General features: G+C 34.8%; 2 protein-coding genes across 3 annotated transcripts in view; one reads left to right on the plus strand and one right to left on the minus strand.

Annotated features, from left to right (window-relative positions):
• LOC150099991 (calcitonin gene-related peptide type 1 receptor-like) overlaps window positions 1-20,907 on the plus strand; it is a 321,303-nt gene that overhangs the window by 181,607 nt on the left and 118,789 nt on the right. The window lies entirely within an intron of this gene.
• LOC150099992 (uncharacterized) lies at window positions 17,926-18,414 on the minus strand. Its single transcript, XM_090403187.1, has one exon. It carries the CDS (start codon window positions 18,412-18,414, stop codon window positions 17,926-17,928), a length of 489 nt encoding a protein of 162 aa, XP_090259313.1.

The raw sequence follows: 20,907 nt of genomic DNA on the forward strand, positions 1-20,907 counted from the left end.
GTTTCTGACACCTACTAATAACGAGGTTAATCGGCGATAATAATGCCATTCAAGATCTTCAAAATAGTGAAATATTTTTTTTTCTATATTGTCAAAGCACGAGCCTGCTAAGAGAACTAATTAATCCCTTTTCACAAACAATCATACTTTTGATGTCCCTCAAGACTTTCCGTTATTCTGCTTGTCGCCACTTTCTTTAATAAGAAAGAACAGGTTATCGACAGGAAAGAAATGAATCCATTGATTAAATCCCCTACCCAAGTACAAAGGAATTGTTCATAAAAATTACTTCAAAAGTGCTAAAAAGGGTATGATCAGATATATATCTCATATTGTCCTTATAAGGACTGGCTTAAAGGGGCAAAGCAAGAATTCTTTTCATCTTCCCCGTTATCTGTAGAAATAAGGTGTTATTGAACTATTAAAGCTCTGATCATGGCAGGACGGTAACAGCAATGGCCGAGCCTCAGTTAGAACGTCATTGGCGATGTGTAAGTAAAGCTAACTCTAAAAATTCGGACGATCCCTAGGCTACTCAATCGTGGGCTAAAGACCGTCCATCTCAGCGTTGGCTCCACTCAGTGATGGACTTCCACCCACACACCACCACCGAGCAGAACCGCTCATATTCCGAAGAAAATCATTCACCGACAAAGCCCCTCAGCGGGCCGTGCCGGAGAACACTTTCTCCGGAGACTCAAATTGCTCCCTTAAGGCAAAAACCTTAAGAGAGCGAACTCAAAACTCTCGAATCTCTGCGTACCAGGGGTAACAGCAACAGCCGAGCCTCAGTTAGAACTTCATTGGCTACAGCATTGCGATCCATTACCCTCCAAGAGTATTGAATTGAATGAATCCAACCTTTCTCTCCTCATATTGTCATTATAAGGACTGGCTTAAAGGGGCGAAGCAAGAATGCTTTTCATATTCCCCGTTATCTGTAGAGGACAGTGTAGGGATAAGGTGTTATTGAGCTATTAAAGCTCTGATCATGGCAGGAGGGTAACAGCAATAGCCGAGCCTCAGTTAGAACTTCATTGGCTACAGCATTGCCATCCATTACCCTCCAAGGTATTAAATTGAATGAATCAATCACCGCATCTCACGGTCGATTGATTCTCCACCCCTTTCGCTCCCCCTCATATTGTCCACTTTGTAATTGATTTATAAATATAAAATTAAATAAATAAGTAAGTGGGTGTATTATAACCTTTACAATATTTAACTGAATTTTTAAAAAACAAAATAAGTTCTAAAAAAAGTTCCATTATTATTATTTTATGTTTTTTTTTTAAATAAAAAGTTTCAGTACCAGATTCCTAATAAAAGGCTTTGTATTACAGTCTGAAAAAAAAATGAATTGGTTGTACTCAAAGGAATTGCTTAATGTATAAAATTACTTCCAGGCATTGCCCATACTATTTCAATGTTGAAACAGACGCGTTTCTGTAAGATATAGTTTCTTAGGAAGGTTAATATTCCATTATTTCTCCACCTTACTATTTATTTCCTACGAAACACAAGAAGTCTGTGGTTTCAATTCCCGTCATGTTACTATCCTAATAACACCCACTCTACAGTATAAAGTAGCATTTAAACACTCAGAAGAATGCTTATTAATAGGATCCCATAGTAAAGCATGCATTGCAACAGTCATTAATCATTACGTCTTTGCTGTCAAGGCTAATGAGTCATACAGACAGCCGAAGAGAAGTTGGTGGGCTGTGTGAGCAGCCACTTGAGAGAAAAATACAAACCTCCAACTTCGAATGAAATTGTGGGTCAAGGTTCGGTAGTGCTTAAGGTGTACAATACTGATAAGTAGGTAGATATTACCATAACATCGCCACAAGTACACTGTCTGTTCTTACCTGTCGGCACGTGTGTGGGTGGGTGGATGGGTGTGAGATGGGGGGGGAGATTCCGATGTTAAAGCTCCATGACATTTCTAGCTTTCTATGTTTCCTTCCCACATCTGTGTGCTTTGAATTCACGAACAATTTAAAAAAAAAAAAAACACTGTTAGTTGTTTTGACAGGCGCGTGCTTCAAGTTACAGAATCTCTCTGCGAAGAATAAACTTTCCTATTTTATATATGAATACATTCATCATTCTAGAGTGACAGTTACCAGCTCGTATGAGCATAAAGATTATGAAATAGTATAAGAATAATAATAAACTAGGAAAATAAAAATAACAATCTTAAATAATAAAAAATAAATGAAAGATTAATGAAAGAAAAATAGGACACCATTTATTTTTAAATCTACAATAATTTTAAGTTGTTATTCCAAAATGAAACAGCATCCTGAATCGACCGTGAGATGCGGTGATTGATTCATTCAATCCAGTACCCTTGGAGGGTAAGGGATGGCAATTCTGTAGCCAATGAAGTTCTGACTGAGGCTCGGCTATTGCTGTTACCCTCCTGCCATGATCAGAGCCTTAATTGCTCAATAACACCTTATCCCTACACTGTTCTCTACAGATAACGGGGAAGATGAATGAATAGCATTCTTGCTTCGCCCCTTTAAGCCAGTCCTTATATAAGAAATAGCATCCTCGGCTACTGCTGTTACCCAGCCATGACTAGACCTTTTAGCTCAATAACACCCCATCCACACAGATTTTCTTCATTCAGATGACGGGATAAAGAGTCAAGGACTCAGTCCATCGCCCAGTTCTTTTAAGAACTTTAAAAAACAGCATCCTCTTTAGGGGGGAGATAAGTAATATTTCTGTTGAGGTTTTAATAATTTTTGTAAATATAACTGATAATACAATATATAAAATAATTTTTAATAAATAATTTTAATAAGTAATAACTTTATTATTTCTTTAGAATGATATTATAAAATCATTTTTAATAAATAAAGAAATATAAAATAACAAGTTTTAATAAATAACTAATAATTTTAATAAGTAATAACTTTTATTATTTCTTTAGAACGATGTTATGACTTCGTTAAGATACGAAGATATTACAAACAAATTTCTCGACAATAAATTCACAATCTCTCGCTTTTAGTAGCCAGATTCTCAGTTGCATTTGCCGCCTCTTTTGTAAGGTGGAGAAATATATGACACATTTCTGTATGTTCCATTACTTTTGCATATGGGTGTATATCCCGAAGTAAGTTATGTTCAGTGCTGTAATTTTTGTTATCAGCCATTAATTAAAAAGAGTTGAGACTGAAAAGAAATTTAATTTATTCGGCAAAGATTCTTTGCTTTAGATTAATAAATGACCCTTCTTAGCCATTTCCATGTTCTGAATGCACTTTAATGTCGAAGATAAGTCCCACATTATATCGCATTTATCACAAGAGACAGTATCACAGCCCAAATATTACAGCTGTAATAATATTTCGCAAAAAGATTCTCTTCAGCCAGCTATTTCAATGCATGCGCTATCCTGGCTGACAAATAGGCCATGTCAGCCATTAGACATCACTGCTATGTTACGACATATAGTAATTGCGTCTTCTCCGACTCACAATAGTGCACATGAACAATAGGTCTTCTTCCACTGCTTAATGATCTGTGGCATTTATATCCGGAGGCAAGCAAGAAGCAGTTTCTATTGATGCACGTAATAGAGAGTCCATAGGAGATTGCTACTAACGGTTTTAGCTTATTTTAAGAGTTGAAGAAAATGATTTGTAGGCAGAGACAGCTGGTGGTAAAACTGCGTACTACAAGAAAGAAAAAAAAATACTATCTTTTTAATTGTAGAATATTAATTCATAAAATGAATTACTGTGTGTCATTAATGCCAATTCGTTATTTTTAAACTTGATTATTATGAAGTGTTTTAAAATAGTTCTTAAATAAATGAAACTTACTTATCCCAAGTTAAGAAAAAACAATCTTTACCATAAAATACTTACATTTTAATATATTAAAGATAAAAGGGTGTATTAAAATAATGTTTCAAAAAATTAAGTGATCGGAAAATATTTTATCACAGTAGCAACTATCATATCAATATTTAAAAATAACCTAAAATACATTAAAATATTAACTAGATATTCATCATATATACTGTATTGTAGTAGTAATACGTATCGGGATATTACTATATAGAAGTATTATGTATATTTAATACATATTAATCATATTAAAAGCGAGAATATTGAACTTGACGTTGGTGGTATGCACTTAGAGGTGCCTTAAAAGACTGAAATATAAGATCAGATAATAAAATTTCTCTCTTTGATTATGATTTAAAGTTGGGAGAGTAATTGTTCTGATGACCTAATTTCTTTCTAATACCTTCCGCACTTTGGTGGTAGTAGTAGTAACATTACATTAAGGAATAAATATGAATTTGGGTTACTTATACCGTTTGTACTGTTGTCACACACACACACACACACACACACACACACACACACACACACACACACACACACACACACACACACACACACACACACACACACACACACACACACACACACACACACACACACACACACTCGCACAGCATATTAGCGTTTTGTTGTCTAGTCTAGTCTATTGTTGATACTTGAGAGACTTTCGTTATATTTATTTGCAGTAATTTCCATCTGATTGTCCATGTCAGATATGCTGTTTAGGTTATTCTGCAGTTAGGGTTGAAGTAGTGTTTGAACAGGACTACGTAATGACATAGATTGTTATTACCCAAAATTTCGAGCCTCCGTAGCTCAGTCAGTATAAACGAAGTTCTTTGGTTCGAAAGACCTGCGTTCGATTCCTATCATTAAAGTGAGGAACCTTTATCTGGTCTCTTTCGAATAAAGGTAAGTTAGTCGGTCTCATGCGGAGTAGGGTTTTTTTTTACACCCGGAAACTCGGGTTTTTCGTCCCCCAGAACAGGCAAACTGGCACCATAAACACACATGGATTACAGTCAGGAATATGTCCTAGCCATATGCCAGTCCGATCCCGGATCAAATTGGGGGATTGGGGAAAGCAGTGGTGAACTACCCTGTAGAAATCTCATCAGGAATACTTTGTGGGGAATGGCCTACAAATCACCTACGGTCGGAAACGGCTGAAAAGGAAAACAAGGACCCGAAAGTTCCGGGAATTTGACCATAAAAAAAAAAAACAAAAACTTACCCTAATTCCTAGTTTCCAGTGTCTCTTTCAAAGTAGTTCCCCCCCTCCCCCCGGGAAAGTATATAGCAATCCCAGTGGGTTTTTTTTTTCATGATTTCATGCATCCCCCGGAAGCCCTCAAGTGATTATGTTGAGCACCTTCTGAGATTCTGCCTGGATCGTGTCAAAACAATGCCCTTTTAGCTAGAATTTTATCATGCGAACAGGAAAAGTCTTAGGGGAGATGTTAGGCGAATAAGAAAGGGGGAGATGGGGAATGACTGTCGAACAATCAGTCGTGGTGGAGAAAGCAGTCCTTGTTTTTCACTTGTTTGAACGTTTGCGCCGAATGTTCTCTCTTAGTCGCTTCAAACCTCTCAGTAGAACTTTCTATTGACAGTTTGACCGGAAGTGAGGGGGAATTACACGTGGACAATGCTTTGGATGTCTAAAAAAGAAAAAAAGAAGACTAACATTGACTTGACATTGTTAAGAATTTGACGTTTTTCGGCCGCAGTGAATTAGCGACTTCCAAACGCTTCCAAAAACTTTTTTTGAGGTTGAAGCAAAATTCGATGCAGATTCTTCGCTCCTTAAAATCCACCATTTCAGTCGGAGAAGAAAATCGCCAAACCTTCTATTGGCATACTGATTTACAAAGAGTACTACTAGCTCCTCATAGCGGCGAAAAGCCGTAATACAACCGGTTCGCGAGCGCTATTCAAATTCCCCAACTTTTGGGTAGCACCATTTAAATATTGTTCATCACTGCGGTCCGTACCAGTTTTCTTGGTTATCTAAAAATTAATTTTATCATTTTATACCGCAGAACTTGTAATCGGTAATTCATTTAGTTGTTAATGTCAGCAGAATGCTTATATTTTTCTTGCATATCTTAAGATGTTTTCACATATAATGTTTTTATGTCCTTTAATCGACATCGTCCGGAGTGTGTTGTGCAAATAGTTTACAATGCTACGTTAATTCAGATCAGTATCAAAGTTCAAGGCATGATGTTGCATTGGCCAGTGTAATAGTGTTGGTTTTAATAGGGTGAGTAGAATGATGAATATTGGATAATGAGATACTTAGTTTCTTTGGGTCGGATTTGGGGATTTTTGAACGCTGTTTTCGGTTAGCAGTTAGTAATCAGATTAATGTCGTTGCATGTTTATATAGGCGGTGCTTGCATCGTTATAGATGGACACCGTAGCTCTAGTGACCCCATATTGGAAGATCAAACTTTTTTAATGGGATATCCCTGTGCGACTTCCAAGCTACCGGTAACTAACTCTCTACTGTCGGTTGATCCTATACGCGTGATGTGCTTTCTATTTTCCACATACGTTTTGAACGACAATAGTGGAGTTCCTCCATTTCTAATATGTGTTGGATTATCTAACAAGATTTTGTGTATTTATTTTGTCGAATGTTTCTAATACTAATACTATTGTTTTTTTTTTTTTTAAAATCTAAAGTAAAGTTTATTAGGTCTGTGAAATCTTCCAGGAGAGTTGTTGTACCTTTATTCTTTTGAAACCCATACTGTATTCTCGTAATATGGAATTTTTCTATATATTTAGAGGGTTTCTGGTATGCTTTGCATTTCCTATGCATTCATAATTTGGTTGATAACTAACAAGGTCGAAATGGGTGTGTAATTACTTATATTTCTTTTCTGTTTATGTATGGGAGTTGAATAATTAACAATAATTAACAGTTTTAAATTAATAAGACCTAGGCTAGTTGCGTGTCTTTTGATATCATTGGGTCTGATTCCGTCTATACCTAGTCTTATGTCGATGTTCGTTTAACGAATTGTAATGGACTATACATGTATGATTACCGTTGGGAATCATATTGTCTGGATTGTTCATCTCATCATTTTCGGAGTTCACAAAGTGCTGGTTAAAATCGCAAACGCGTAGAGATAGAGAATCTGCGTTGTAAGACACTTCTGTTTTATTTTGTACTGTATCATTTAATACCATGTTAGTAAGTCTACCTTTGTTTCCTTGACTATAGTAAGGCTTTTGACTCTGTAGATCATGTGAACCTGTGGAATGTGTTAAGAACAATGGGAGTACCAGAGCATATCCTTATCCTCCTGAGGAATCTTTTTTTTATGAACAAGAAGCTACTGTCCGAACAGATCTTGGAGAAACTGAGTATTTCACAATAGGTAAAGGGGTGAGACAAGGATGTATTTTATCTCCGTACCTGTTTAACTTGTACAGCGAATACATTTTAAGAATGGCAGGGCTGGAGGAGTCTTCAGTTGGAATTAAAATTGGTGGAAGAAATATTAATAATTTGAGGTATGCAGATGATACCACCTTGCTAGCGGAATGCAAAGAAGATTTGGAGGAACTTATTATGAAAGTTAAAGAAGAAAGTGCTAAATGCGGTCTTAAACTTAACCTCAAAAAGACAAAAATTATGACAACAAGTGAACGTAATGATTTCGAAGTAGATGAGGATAAAATGGAAGCATTTAACAATTTTATGCTCCTAGGATCCCGAATTCATAAAGATGGTTATTGCTGAAAAAGTTAGAAGAAGATTATTGCTTAGAAAGAAAGCAATGACAATTTAAGCAAGATCTTTAAAGATAAAGAGATTATCCTCGCAACAAAAATCAGAATCGTTGAAAGCAATGGTATTCCTTGTGGTACTGTATGGATGTGAAAGTTAGACCCTGAGAAAGAGTGAAAGAAGGAAGATAGATGCATTTGAATTATGGGTTTGGAGACGCTTACTAAGAATATCATGGAATGCAAAGCAAACCAATAAATTAGTGATAAACAAAAAAAAAACAGATTGTTCCCTCGAAGCTATGAAAATCGAGCAAAAATTGTCATACTTTGGACATATTATGCGAGCAAATGACAGTCTGGAAAAGATGATGAAGCTTGATAAAGAAAATGGAAGCAGGAGAAGAGGATGACCAAGAATTAGATGGAGTTAAAGAAGCAACTGAAATGCGCCTGGAAATTCTGAAAGAAATGGCTAGGGACAGATCTGAATGGAGACCGTATGTTCATAGAATCACTAGGAGTATAAAACGACTCGATGGGATATAACAAACAACAAACAACAAGTCTAAATACGCAGACGTGTTTTCGTTACATATTTATTAATGTTTTGTGTTACCCAATTCTGTTAATATTAATATTAGCATATACAATTTCAACAAAGCCATCTACATACATTATTTTTATAATTTTATCATTTGCGATATTTTCGTTTATACATCTATCGCGCTGTCTTGTAAGACTCGTTGCCTTCTAAGGGTTCTGGTTTAGTATGCAGTTGTGGCTACAGTAGTATAATGGCCCGCTAGTTTTCATGTCATGATGGCTGTAGCAAGCTAATTGGAGATGTCTGGTCTATACATCTTTGTATTCGTGTTTCTTCGACTATTTTTTCCCTTGTGTATAATCGAATAATTAGGGTTAGTTATCTTCTCATAGTAAGTCTAAGTGCTGTGCTGTATTGTTGTGATTTGTATTCATAATATTTATATTTGTCACCTGTTCCTATCAGATATTTTGCTATGTCTTCTTTTGTGGGGGTATTTGCGAATAACATTTAATATCAAGACGTTCGCTTGATTGATATAGATTGCTACTTCAATGCACGTTTTCCACATGTTCTAGTCCACAGTTCATTCTATTAAGTGGTAATTCTTTTCTGCTAAATAGCATTAATTCATTGCCTGAAGATCAGCTAGTATTTCTCAAAACTCCTGACGTCGATGAGGAGATCGACAATCCTTTACTTTTCGCTCAGTCTTCTTATTGCGTTCATTGGGACTGGTATTTTATTCTTTTATGATGAGATTAATGTTCCTTTTATTGTGACAACCTATTCAGATCTTCTTATATAATTTGAATTGGCTCTTTACATCGTGTGTATTTTTTAAGAAATAGTTTAGTATCTCTTTCCTATAGAATTAGTTTCTGATAAAATGAGGTTAAGTAATCGGACAGAGAGACGGCTAAGTTCACATCCATAGTTACTGTTTATTATTATTATTATTCTGCTGGCTTCTATGAGGTCTCTTGTACGTCTTCTTAGGAGTTCAAACTACGAAGGTCGTGGCACACTTCTATTTTCTTTTATTCATTTCTTTTCTTTTTTTTGTTTTTGCGTTATTCCGGCAAATAGTTAATATATATGGCTATTCATGCGTTTGTTGAACAGTTCGATCGTAATTTTTGGAAAGTTCCAAATAACAGAGATAGAAAATTATTTTTGGCTAGATAGGTGAAGCAAAAATGCTTTTCATATTCCCCGTTATCTGTAGAAGAAAGTGTATGGATGGGGTTATTGAGCTATAAGCTCTGATCATGGCAGGAGAGTAACAGCAATAGCCAAGCCTCAGTTAAAACTTCATTGACTGCAGTATTGCATCCATTGCCCTCCCTGGTTACCCATTTTAGTCGCCTCGTACGCCATGTATGGGCTACTAAGTAAAGCCGTCTCTAAAAATTAGGCGATCCCCCAGACCACTCCCTACAAGTGACAGTCCAACTCAGCGTTGGCTCCACTCAGTGACGGGCCCCTCACCGGGAGCAAAGTTCCGGAAGTAACCTGAGATAGTGAAGCTCTGGGTCCATTTTAGTCGCCTCTTACGACAGTGGGTCGCAGTGACGCTATTCTTAGCCTAGCCACCACATGGGGCAGACATTAATAGTTCTTAAGTTTTTAAAAGAACTGGGCGATGGACTGAGTCCTTGACTCTATCCCGTCATCTGAATGAAGAAAATCTGTGCGGATGGGATGTTATCGAGCTAAAAAGCTCTAATCATAGCTGGGTAACTGCAATAGCCGAGCATCAGTTAAAACTTCATTGGCTACAGCATTGCTACTTGTTACCCTGGAAGTCCTAAAAAGGACTTTTTTTCTTCCCTCACCATACCAAGGTTATAGTAATATTACAGACATTAATGGATTGAATGAATCATCACCCATCCAGGTTATCACAGACATTAATAGAATGAAAGAGGAAAATAAGTTAGTTTAGTAAATTTAAAACTGAATGGTGTATGGATTAGTTCCATGTGTTTTATGTAAGCTTTATATAAATGTTAGTGTGAAGGAAATGTTTGACTTATTTTTTTGCATAACACATTATTTATAATTTTAATATCATAAATTATTTATTATCAGTTGATATGGCATTTATAATTATTATTCAGGTTTCCTCATTATTTCTCGTGATAACTTAAATTTATTATATCAGTGTTCATAGCAATGATACTAGTAGACTGGGAAAAAATTGCAACAATAAAGTAAACTAGCATTTAATTTACTTGTCAAAATTAGATGTTTTATATAAAATTGAAAAGATGGTATATATTTAAAGCAGTTTCTATTAATAATGCTCATTAAGCCTTTTTTTTCTTTTATTAATATAGCTTTCATAGCCACCGTGCTGGTTAATGCAGAGTGTAGTATCTGCTCTTAGCCGCCTATATTGAAATAATAATATGCTAAGAAATATACAATATTAAACCACTGGATCGTACATCACGTCATTGTCGATGATAATAACTCAGAATCTATTAAATTGAGAAAAGCGAATAATCCTAACATGTTTAGATATATAAGTAAATATATATTAAAAATGGATTCATTGCCCTATAAAATACTATATTACAATTAAAAATTTTAAATCTATCAAGTTTTAATTTAAAATTTTTAATTTTTTTAAATTTAAAACATTTTTTCATAAGAAAAATTTATTTTTTAAAGAGATAGAATTGAGCAAGATAATATATAAAACAAAATATGTGAGTTCTGTATAATAAAATGTGTTTATAAGATATTGTATTTATTATAAACCTTTTAGATTTAGATGATTAAAGATAGAAAAATGCTCCTGTAAGTTGGCATTTTGAACTACAACCAAATCCATCAAAGATGAGGTCGTTACTATCAGTGAATCCATCCTAAAACAGTGGATATGATCGAAGATAATCCTTTACACAATAAAAAAAATTGCAGATCAGATATAAGCATAAGTTGTTCATCAGAACAACTTACAAATTGTCAATAATTACAAGTTGTTCATCAGAGTTACTGAAAACAGAATCTCTGGTCCACTAGAAGTAAACCAATTATAAACGAGTCGATTTAGAAATACTTTTCTACAATAGATCACTTGCATTTACTCAACCAAACTATTAAAAATATATAAAGAGTAATAAAAAGATCACTTTTATCGACTACGATAAAGTATTTAAATCCATGGCATATGTTGCTCTTTTAGATGCTCTGCTGATCAAAGTGTAGATGATAAATACGAGGGTGGTTTGAAAAGCTCACGGCCTAACAATGAAAAAACGAATTTATAATTTCAAAATTATTTTTATTTTTCAACATAATCTCCGTTAAGACTAACACATTTATTTCACCGATGCTCCAGCGCCATTATCCCGTCCCTGTAGTGGTTCTCAGTAAGATCTGCAAAATACCCCTCTGCAGTGTAATCACCTCTTGATTCGAAGAAAAACGCTGACCAGCGAGGAAGAGTTTTAGTTTTGTAAAGAGATAGAAGTCAGAGGGAGCCAAATCTGGGGATGTCAACAATTCATAGTGCAGATCACTTAATTTTCCCATTGAGAAAACACCTTTGTGGGCAGGTGCATAGTCCCGATGAAAGATGATTTTTTTTCTTCTGCAAACCGGGTCTTTTCTCATGAATGTTTTCGTGTGGTTTAGTTAAAAGATCGGAATAATATTCTCTGGTTATTGATTTACCCTTTTCAAGATAATTAATAAACAAAATGCCTTTAGTATCCCAAATCACCGACGCCATGAGCTTTTCTGCTGATGGAATCAACTTTGTCTTCTTTGGCGCTGAACGACCGGCTTCTGTCCACTGTTTTGACTGCTGCTTGGCTTCAGATCCAAGTCTCATCCATAGTAATAAATCGACGCACAAAATCAGTTTTATCTTGTTAAAACGCTCCAAACACTGTTCAGACTTTCATGCAAGTACGTTTTTGATCTGTTGTGAGCAAGCGCGGCACCCATCTGTGCAAAGCTTTTTTATTTGCAATTCTTCATGCAAAATGTATCCTACACGTTCTTTTGAAATGCCCATAGCCTCAGCAATTTCACGCACTTTGACTTGCCGGTCACCCAATACCATATCGTGCACTTGATCAATGATTTCTGGTGTTATTACACTTTTTGGACGTCCTTCACGTGGATCATCTTCAAGGCTGGTACGACAACGTTTAAATTCGGCAGTCTATTTCATAATTGTCGACAACGAAGGAGAAGAGTGCCCATAAACTTTCTTGAACTTCGAATGAATTTATTTTGGCGTTAAGCCTTCTTTTACAAAGAATTTTAAAACCACACGATACTCAATTTTATCCATTTCAAGGGATACAGACAACACTTTTGCTTCAGACAGCTGTATAAAACAAACTACTTGATAGAATGACTTGCAATTTCACATGGATGCTTATGATAGATGTACCAACTTAGAAAAAAAAATGACGCCGATAGTGTTTGCCATCTATGGTCAAGGCCGAGAACGTTTCAGACCACTCTCGTATATCAAACTAATCCAAGGATTTAGCAAAATCAAGCAACTGTTTGCATAGAAAGAAACTACTTTCCAGCCAGTAAGGTGATCTTCCAATAGTTTATAAGAAATCTTCGATTTGCTGATGATATTATCATTTTATCAGAAGATTCGATTGATATAATCGAAATGATAAATGAACTGAGCCATATGAGCGAATTGGTGAGACGTGACATCAATTTTATAAAGATAAAAATCACGACTAATAGTAGAAAAACTCGGAACCTCCGTAGCCCAGTTTGTATAGACGAAGCCCTTTGGTCGAAAGACCTGGGTTCGATTCCCGTCAGTATCGTGTGGAACCTTTATCTGGTCTCTTTTGACTAAAGGTGAGTTAACCGGTGTCATACGGAGATGGAGAGTTTTACCTCCGGTAACTCAGGTTTTTCATCCTTCAACACCTGCAAGCCGATTGCGTGAACACATACGGCTTCAGTCATAAAATATACCACGGTAAGGAAGGCAACGGGAAACCACCTTGCTCATAATCATCTCTCCCTAGTATGTATGGTAGCATATAGCTATCCCCACCAGCCGTATGACTGAGTGAACAGTATAGGACAGTGGGAAAACTTCTATCTTGATAGATGACATCAATATTGATTACAGTTGTACTTATCTAGGACAGATAATATCTTTTAACAACAGAGAAGACCTTCAGATGTAGTTTACATCAAGTGCACAGATCCCTTGATGTTGAACAACTCATCACTGAATAGTGACTGTAGTAACTATTCAGTAACGAGTTGAATAACTCGTTACTCGTGAGTGCTACGAGTAACGAAAAGTATTTGTGAATATTAAAAAAGCAACGAAGGTCAAAAACTGTAGCATTAAGTCACAAAAATGGTTGATGTCAAAAAGCAACAGGATGCAAGATGACTCTGGACATTTCTTACTACACTTTGGATTCCCTGAGAGAGTAAGAGATCCAGAAGACAGAGGATGAGGTAGGGAAATGACATCACAGAAATAGCACGAAACAAGTGGCTGAGGATAGCCCTTGGCAGAGAATAATGGAATAAGTTGGGAGAAGAGGCCTTTGACTAGCAGTGGGATGCAAGAGGGTTACAATATTAAATGAATCTTTTTTTTTTATTTTAGGATGAACATTTCACCATCAGTCTCATATGAAGGATGACATTTTTTTTAATCTGAAAATCCTCTAACGAAATAATGAAAAACATTTACTATGCGGCTCCTGATAATTTCAAATTACCGTATATTTTGAGCACAGTCTCTATTTCTTTCTATAAGGAACATAAAACATTAAAAAATTGATTTTGTTATAGTATAAAATAAAAATTGAATTAATATATTTAAAACTTCAAAAATATTATTTTTTAAGAAAAATATTTGGTAAAAATAAATATTTTGAAATAATACACCTTATATTATTAATGATCAATTAAGTATTTATTTACTTCCTGTTTTATCATCAGTTAAGTATTAAGTAACCTCTGGTTGAATATTACTTATGATTAGTTAGTAAGATCTGGTAGAATATTACTTATGATTAGTTAGTAAGATCTGGTAGAATATTACTTATGATTAGTTAGTAACGTGGTAGAATATTACTTTAATTGTAGCAATAACTCAAGCTAAAACTAAAAGCAATAAGTCTTGTTCAATGCATCTCTGAAGATTCGAAATAAAATATATAAAATATATATAAAAGCAATTGAGTCTTGTTCAATGCATCTGTGAAGATTCAAAATATATATATATATATATATATATATAGTTGGCAAAGTCAGGTTATGAATTACATATTTAAGGCTTTATTAATATAACAATAGATGTTAGACTTCAACATAGTGCTAATAATTTTCACAGATCAATTAATTTTGATTAAGTTTCCAGGCCTTAAGCGAAGCTCAATATATAAGGAAAACGGTACTGACTTCAGTATACTGTCTAGGGAAGAAAAATATAGACACTTTTAATCTTTAATAGTACAATAAATCCCCAGCGGCATCTAAAAATACTTAACAAGGAGATAGAAGGAATATATAGACTGAAATCAATGTCTGTTCTCAATATCAATATCCCTTAAGGAACAGACCGATTGGCTCGGAGGGTCAGTCTTGTAAGCAAGAAAAGCCAATTTTTGGGACGTGATTTATTTTCCTACTTTTTTTTTCTGAAATTCTCTGGGAAGTTTTCTACAAATTGAAGAAGGGACATCTATTAGTTGGCTCTTTCTTCTGCGTTAGTAGCAAAACCAGAACGATAGAAAGTTATTCTAGTTATAAATACCATAGAGTACTCATGTATAAGTGCCAGTATACGAGATGGAGTTGACCATCATGTTTTATGAAAAATGCACAATATCTGATTCTTCTTTCACATAAGATGGACTTATTAAGTCCATCTTATGTGAAAGAAGGATGTGAAAAAAATTTCAGATCCTTAGCCGAGTTTCTATTTAAAGATTTGATGTTAGATTTGATGACGGGCATAAGATGGACTTATTAAGTCCATCTTATGCCCGTCAAGATGGCGGACACTGTGATATCATTTACGCATGCGCGGTGTGCAGAAATTCAGAAATGGCCTTCATACTTCCGCTAGTGATTTTTTGCATCAAATTTAATAAAATAGCGGAAGAGTGGGGTGTGGGAGGCGGGGCTCTTATGTGGCCTATGACTAATAATAAAATCACAAAAGAAATTACTTGACTAGAAAATAGAAAGGCAATATCAGTGGGGTCTTCACTGTATTACTACATAGGATGGTGGAATTATTATTAAGCTGATTTTGGATCTAAGCCTATTAGTAAATGTATGGAAAAATGAATAGGAGACACACCTGTCTCAGGACAATGGGATCGTGTTTTTTAAGGTTAACCCCGACGAATAAGGTTTTTGTTTTTAATTTCTTTAAAGCTTTTGAACAGAAAATATAAGTCGAACATTAGCATACTTTTAACTTATTGAGTTTATTGGAGTTGGGCAAAAACATCACAGTGTTATAATGTATAGTTATTTACAGCATTTAACTCAAAAATTCAATGTAAGATAATCCGCATTAGAGATTTTTTGTTTGCCTTACGAGATAATAGCTCTTATATGGCTTTTGCTAAGTAAAAAGTAATGATATCTTGTAGTTGTTCAGTTCAAGTAGAATACATCGCTCAGTCTCATCTCATGTGTTGTTCATTGATGCCACACTATTAGAGATCATTTTAACGAAGCTGTGACTACATAGAAATTCATGATGGATCGAATCTGTTCACGGCCTACGTTAGTTAGGCTTAATGATCGTGAAGTTAAAAGCACTAGACTTAGTGACTCAAACCAGCCCAGTAATTAATCACTTGGTTTAAATGTGTCGATTATTCCATCGATTAAACGGTTCGCCAGAGAATAAGCGTAATTAAAAAGTGCAGCTTATTTCAGAGAATATCTTAAAAGAATTTAAAAAAAAATCTTCGAACTGTTTTTGAGGCGGTTTTTTAAAGTATGAGTCTGAACAAAGGCAATTATTAGTCTGGAGAGGATCATCAGGTTACTCTCGCTCTTTTTTTATTTTTTCAAATGAATTATTAGGTAAACGTTGCATTATTCGTCCTTGATTAGTATTTAAATTGACTCGTGACAACAGTGAATGCAGCTTAATTTATCACGAAGCAGTTAGAATTTCAGATCCTTAGCCGAGTTTCTATTTAAAGATTTGATGTTAGCAAGTTCATGATGTTTTTAATAAAAAAAAGGCTATAATGCTGTTAGAACACGAGTTTGAAACTCAATAAACATAGCAAAGATATAGAACTTGAAAGACGTTCAAACCTGGGTTACTTAGAGCAGTGGTTCTTAACCTTTTAGTGATCGCCCCTCTCCCTAGTTTCTAGCAACATAATAATAATAATAATAATAGTTAAACTTTTTTAAATGAGTGGTTTTACTTTCTGATTATAATGCCAAAAAAAAATCAGAAAACAGAAATCAACTTTACTTAATCCGCGCGATTAGCCCAGTGGCTTTGCGCTTCGCAACCATATTCGCAAGCCTAAGGAAGGAGTGTCTTAAGTAGCACTTAACAACGTTCAGTTCTATGCATTCGTACTAGTATTGTTAAAAACTTCAGCGAATCACTTCTATCACACGACAGTAGGCAGATGTCACGACTAGCATTGTTGCTTGCCAGCAGCGAAAAGTCGACTTGTAGCGCCACAACAAAAGAAACTATTGCATTTAAAACTTCATAATTCAGATTACTAATATAAAACAATACACGTTTGAAAGAAAGTAAAATAAAGAGCAAAACATAATTATTTTAAGTGATTTCAAAAGTTTAAAAACTAGAAACGTTCTATAAATTTTTCTTGGTCCTCTAGGGGACCGCGGTCCACCGATTAAGAATCACTGACTTAGAGGATAACATTTCCGTTCTGTAACCAAAGAGGCTGTGGGTTCGAATCCTACTACAGGCACGAATGTATTTAGGTGGGAAGAGGAATTTCACGAACTCATGCGAGAATACCACCCTGCTTACTCGATGACTGAAGGGGGGTTAAAAGTTTTCAAGTTTGGATTCTAGAACACGAGAACGGGATAATGTATTCCTTGGCTCGCTTACGTTACTAATGTGTGAAAAGTGTAAACATTTCATGGGCGGGATTTATATTAAAAAAAGACAACTTTACCCTTACTGCTTAAAAGCCGCGTGCATTTTTCTGAAAAGTATTTGGACACCGAGTTGTGTTTAAAATTCCTTTTAATTATAGCAACTACTCCTTCATGGAATGTTTTCAACCAATTTCTGATCATCACAACAGGAATCTTCTTCCATTCTTCGCGCAAAGCCCCCATTATTGATGCAGATTGCGGCCGCTGTAATCTGAAGCAAATTCCGCGTTCCACTTGTAATTCGTCCCAAAGATGTTCGATGGTGTTGAGGTCTCGACTCTGAGCCGGCCAGTCCAACACTTCAAAGTTGTTTTGTGAAAACTAGTCTCGGGCATGCAATGCTGTATGGCATTGAACATTGTCGTGCTGAAACATGCAAGGGTCACTGCCGAAGTACTTCCACTGCGTTAAAAGCATAAAGTTGTCCAGGATAGTAGCCATCAATAGTCATGATTTGGGACATGTCCACCAATGGATCAAGCCCCATCCAACCGAAACACCCCCCATACTATTATCAAGCCTCCACCAAACGTGACAGTCGGAATGATACAATCCTGTCGGAACCGTTCCCTGGTTAATCTTCAGATCCAAAGGCGATCATCAAAATGAAACATTGGAAGCGTGATTCGTCGTTCCACAGAATCCTTTTCTAATCATGTACTGTCCAGAAATGCTGTGAAAAACACCAGTCCAAACATCGTTTAAGGTTGGGTAGGTGATGTGCGACTTGTTCGCAGAAGCTCTGCCATGGTAACCTAAGGCATAATACTCTCTGCGGACAGCTCTAGCACTAATAGATGTCCCTGCAGCATTTTCCAAGTTAACTGAGAGGTTATCCCCTGATGAAGTGCGGAATGTTCGAACATTCTGAGACACAGCTCGTCGATCTCGGTAGGTAAGCGTCGGTGGCCTCCCAGAGCGTTTTCCTGCTGTGGTAGCATCGTCAACTTTCCATCTACGGATGACATGAGCAACAGCGGATTTCGGTATACTAAGACGGATAACAATGTCATGGACAGAACGACCACTGATATAACATCCAACTACCATCCAAAGTTGGAAGTCTGTCAATTCAGCTGAACGTGGCATCTTGACATCCAGTAAAGTGCAAAACATGTAGCACATGCCACCTTTTATTATCAGACTTACGCAGACACTACCTGAATATTTGCATGTGATAAGATCCGAAATTTCCATGGCACATAAGGTTTTCAAATAATTTTGTCAACATAATGTGTATTACTGCACGATGATAATTATTATTCGTTGCATAATGAAGATACAGATAATGACTTCAGGAAGATGAACTTATTGTCTTGATTCACTATGTGCTAACAGTCATGTTACCTGTCCAGTTCATTGTGTTCGTCATGGTTCCTTTTTAATTATTTATAATTAAAATGGCAGTAGGTTAAGTTTAAATCCACATTTAATTTGATAAAGAAATAATTTATTTCTAATTTAAAGAAGTTTATTGAATTTAATATTAACTTTACATCTGCATCAAAATTACAAAGAAATTTAGAAAATAAATTATATTTCTAAATTATTTAATTTTTATAAAAAATTGTAAAAACTTGTAAGTTCTTAAACACACCGTTTATTGTTAATTATCAGGTTTAATGTTAAGTTAGGTTTGAAGAATCAGTGTGTTACTTAAAATAAAATGTGGTGGGGTTGAAGTAATGTGATTTTTATGAATTATTTTGCACGTTTCGTACTTTAAAAAAAGTTTGTTATAATTTTTAGTTTCGCCCATTAAATTAAAATCATTATTAATATAACCTTCAGTTACTTCACTTATTGAAGAGTAGTGTACATATTTCTACTTTGACATGTATTAGTCATTTGGTAATGCATTTCTAGATAAGATATTTCGATGTCACCCTTGAGTTGTTCTGGAAACAACATAGCAACGTAACCAGACATTACCGACTACGATATCATACTCCAACGATTCGATTTTAGTACGTCAGATCCTTTCCCAGAGATGACAGACAACACTGCAGTTAGGTTGACAAATCTAAAAGCATCGAAGAAACCTCAAGCAGACACCGAGATCGAAGCACACTTTTCGTCACGTGATCATTCGTATTTTTCCCACTGAAAAATTGACAGGAGTCGAGCAACCTGCTATAAGCTGTTTGTGAGATGAGAAGAAGCGAGAACGCAAACTTTAATTTACTTCTGGATCCCGGAGGCTACGAACGAACAAGAAAATCGCGGTATTTCCATACCTGTGTGATAGATGGAAATTTCATTTTTAATGGGATTTCTGCCACTGGCAGAGTTGGTATAATTAACTTACGAGAGTGAAATTAACTCTCTGAAAATGTCGAAAAGTATCAACACTTCAATAAATTTGGATATCTAGAGATGGTAAAGAGATTTTGAAGTCTTCAGACAGTTATGATTGTACGTCGCCGATAAATCATAATAAATATCCTTTTCGTAATGAGAGGATTTTTTTTTCAGTGCCTTCGGGCATTTAACAGAAAACTCTTACGAGTAAATGAATTAGAATGGAGGATCAGACATTAATAGAACGTATCATCAGCTGCAGGAAAGATGAAGGCAGTGGAGTGAAATAATTGCGAAAACGACACCTGTGTGTGTGTGTGTGTGTGTGTGTGTGTGAGAGAGAGAGAGAGAGAGAGAACAAAAATCCTAGGAAAGAAATACATTAATTTTTCTGATTTATGCAAGTTTCTATGGAATATAATTCATATATTTAATGATTTTTAATTTATTTTTTAGAGAAAATGAATATACATATATATTTTATATAATTTCTAGTACGTAGAAATGGTGAACGAATTATTATTATTATCCATACTTTATTAAACGAGTTGTCCCAAAATACATTGCGTATTTGGTGAAATAGCGTGATTTTGAAATAAATTTCTTTACAACAATCCTTATTCTTTTTTTTACATGAAATATAAGTATTTGTAGCGTGTTAGAGATGTTTTTATAATTTTCATTAATTTTTTAGTGTTTTATTTTCAGACTCATAATTCATGATGAATGTTCATGAGCGCTATAATAAATTATAAAAACATCTCTAATATATTACATATATTTATGTTTTATAAAAAAGAATCAATATTCTTGTTACAATGAAATTTATTTGAAAATCACACTGTTTCACCGAAATACTCATGCAGAATGACTTTTATATTAGAAATAATAGCTTTATTATTTATTATTCTTACGTAATTTATATTGCGTGTTATGAATAATGATATTTAATATTTGATAAAATGAAATGGTGAAAGAAATTTTTATCATTTTTATTCTTAGAATTTGTAAATAATTCTTTAATATTTTTGATATTTAAATTATTTTTATTTTATTATTTTTTATATTTTTCTTAATACTTCTTGATCTAATAAAATGTATTTGGTACCTGCGCTGAACTTTGACAAAAAAACTGTGATATTTTATTACCCTATGCAGTTTATTGAAAAGATAATCGTATATATATTACATTATTAATAGTAATTTATAATAAAAATAAGCAAATTAAATTAAAAATAATATAATCATTGTTTTTTTTTTTTTAAATTGTTAAAAGGTATG

This window comes from Typopeltis vanoorti, chromosome 13, assembly GCF_054136105.1.
Source record: "Typopeltis vanoorti isolate ZY-2024b chromosome 13, IOZ_Tvanoo_1.0, whole genome shotgun sequence".
In the NCBI taxonomy this organism is placed as follows: domain Eukaryota; kingdom Metazoa; phylum Arthropoda; class Arachnida; order Uropygi; family Thelyphonidae; genus Typopeltis; species Typopeltis vanoorti.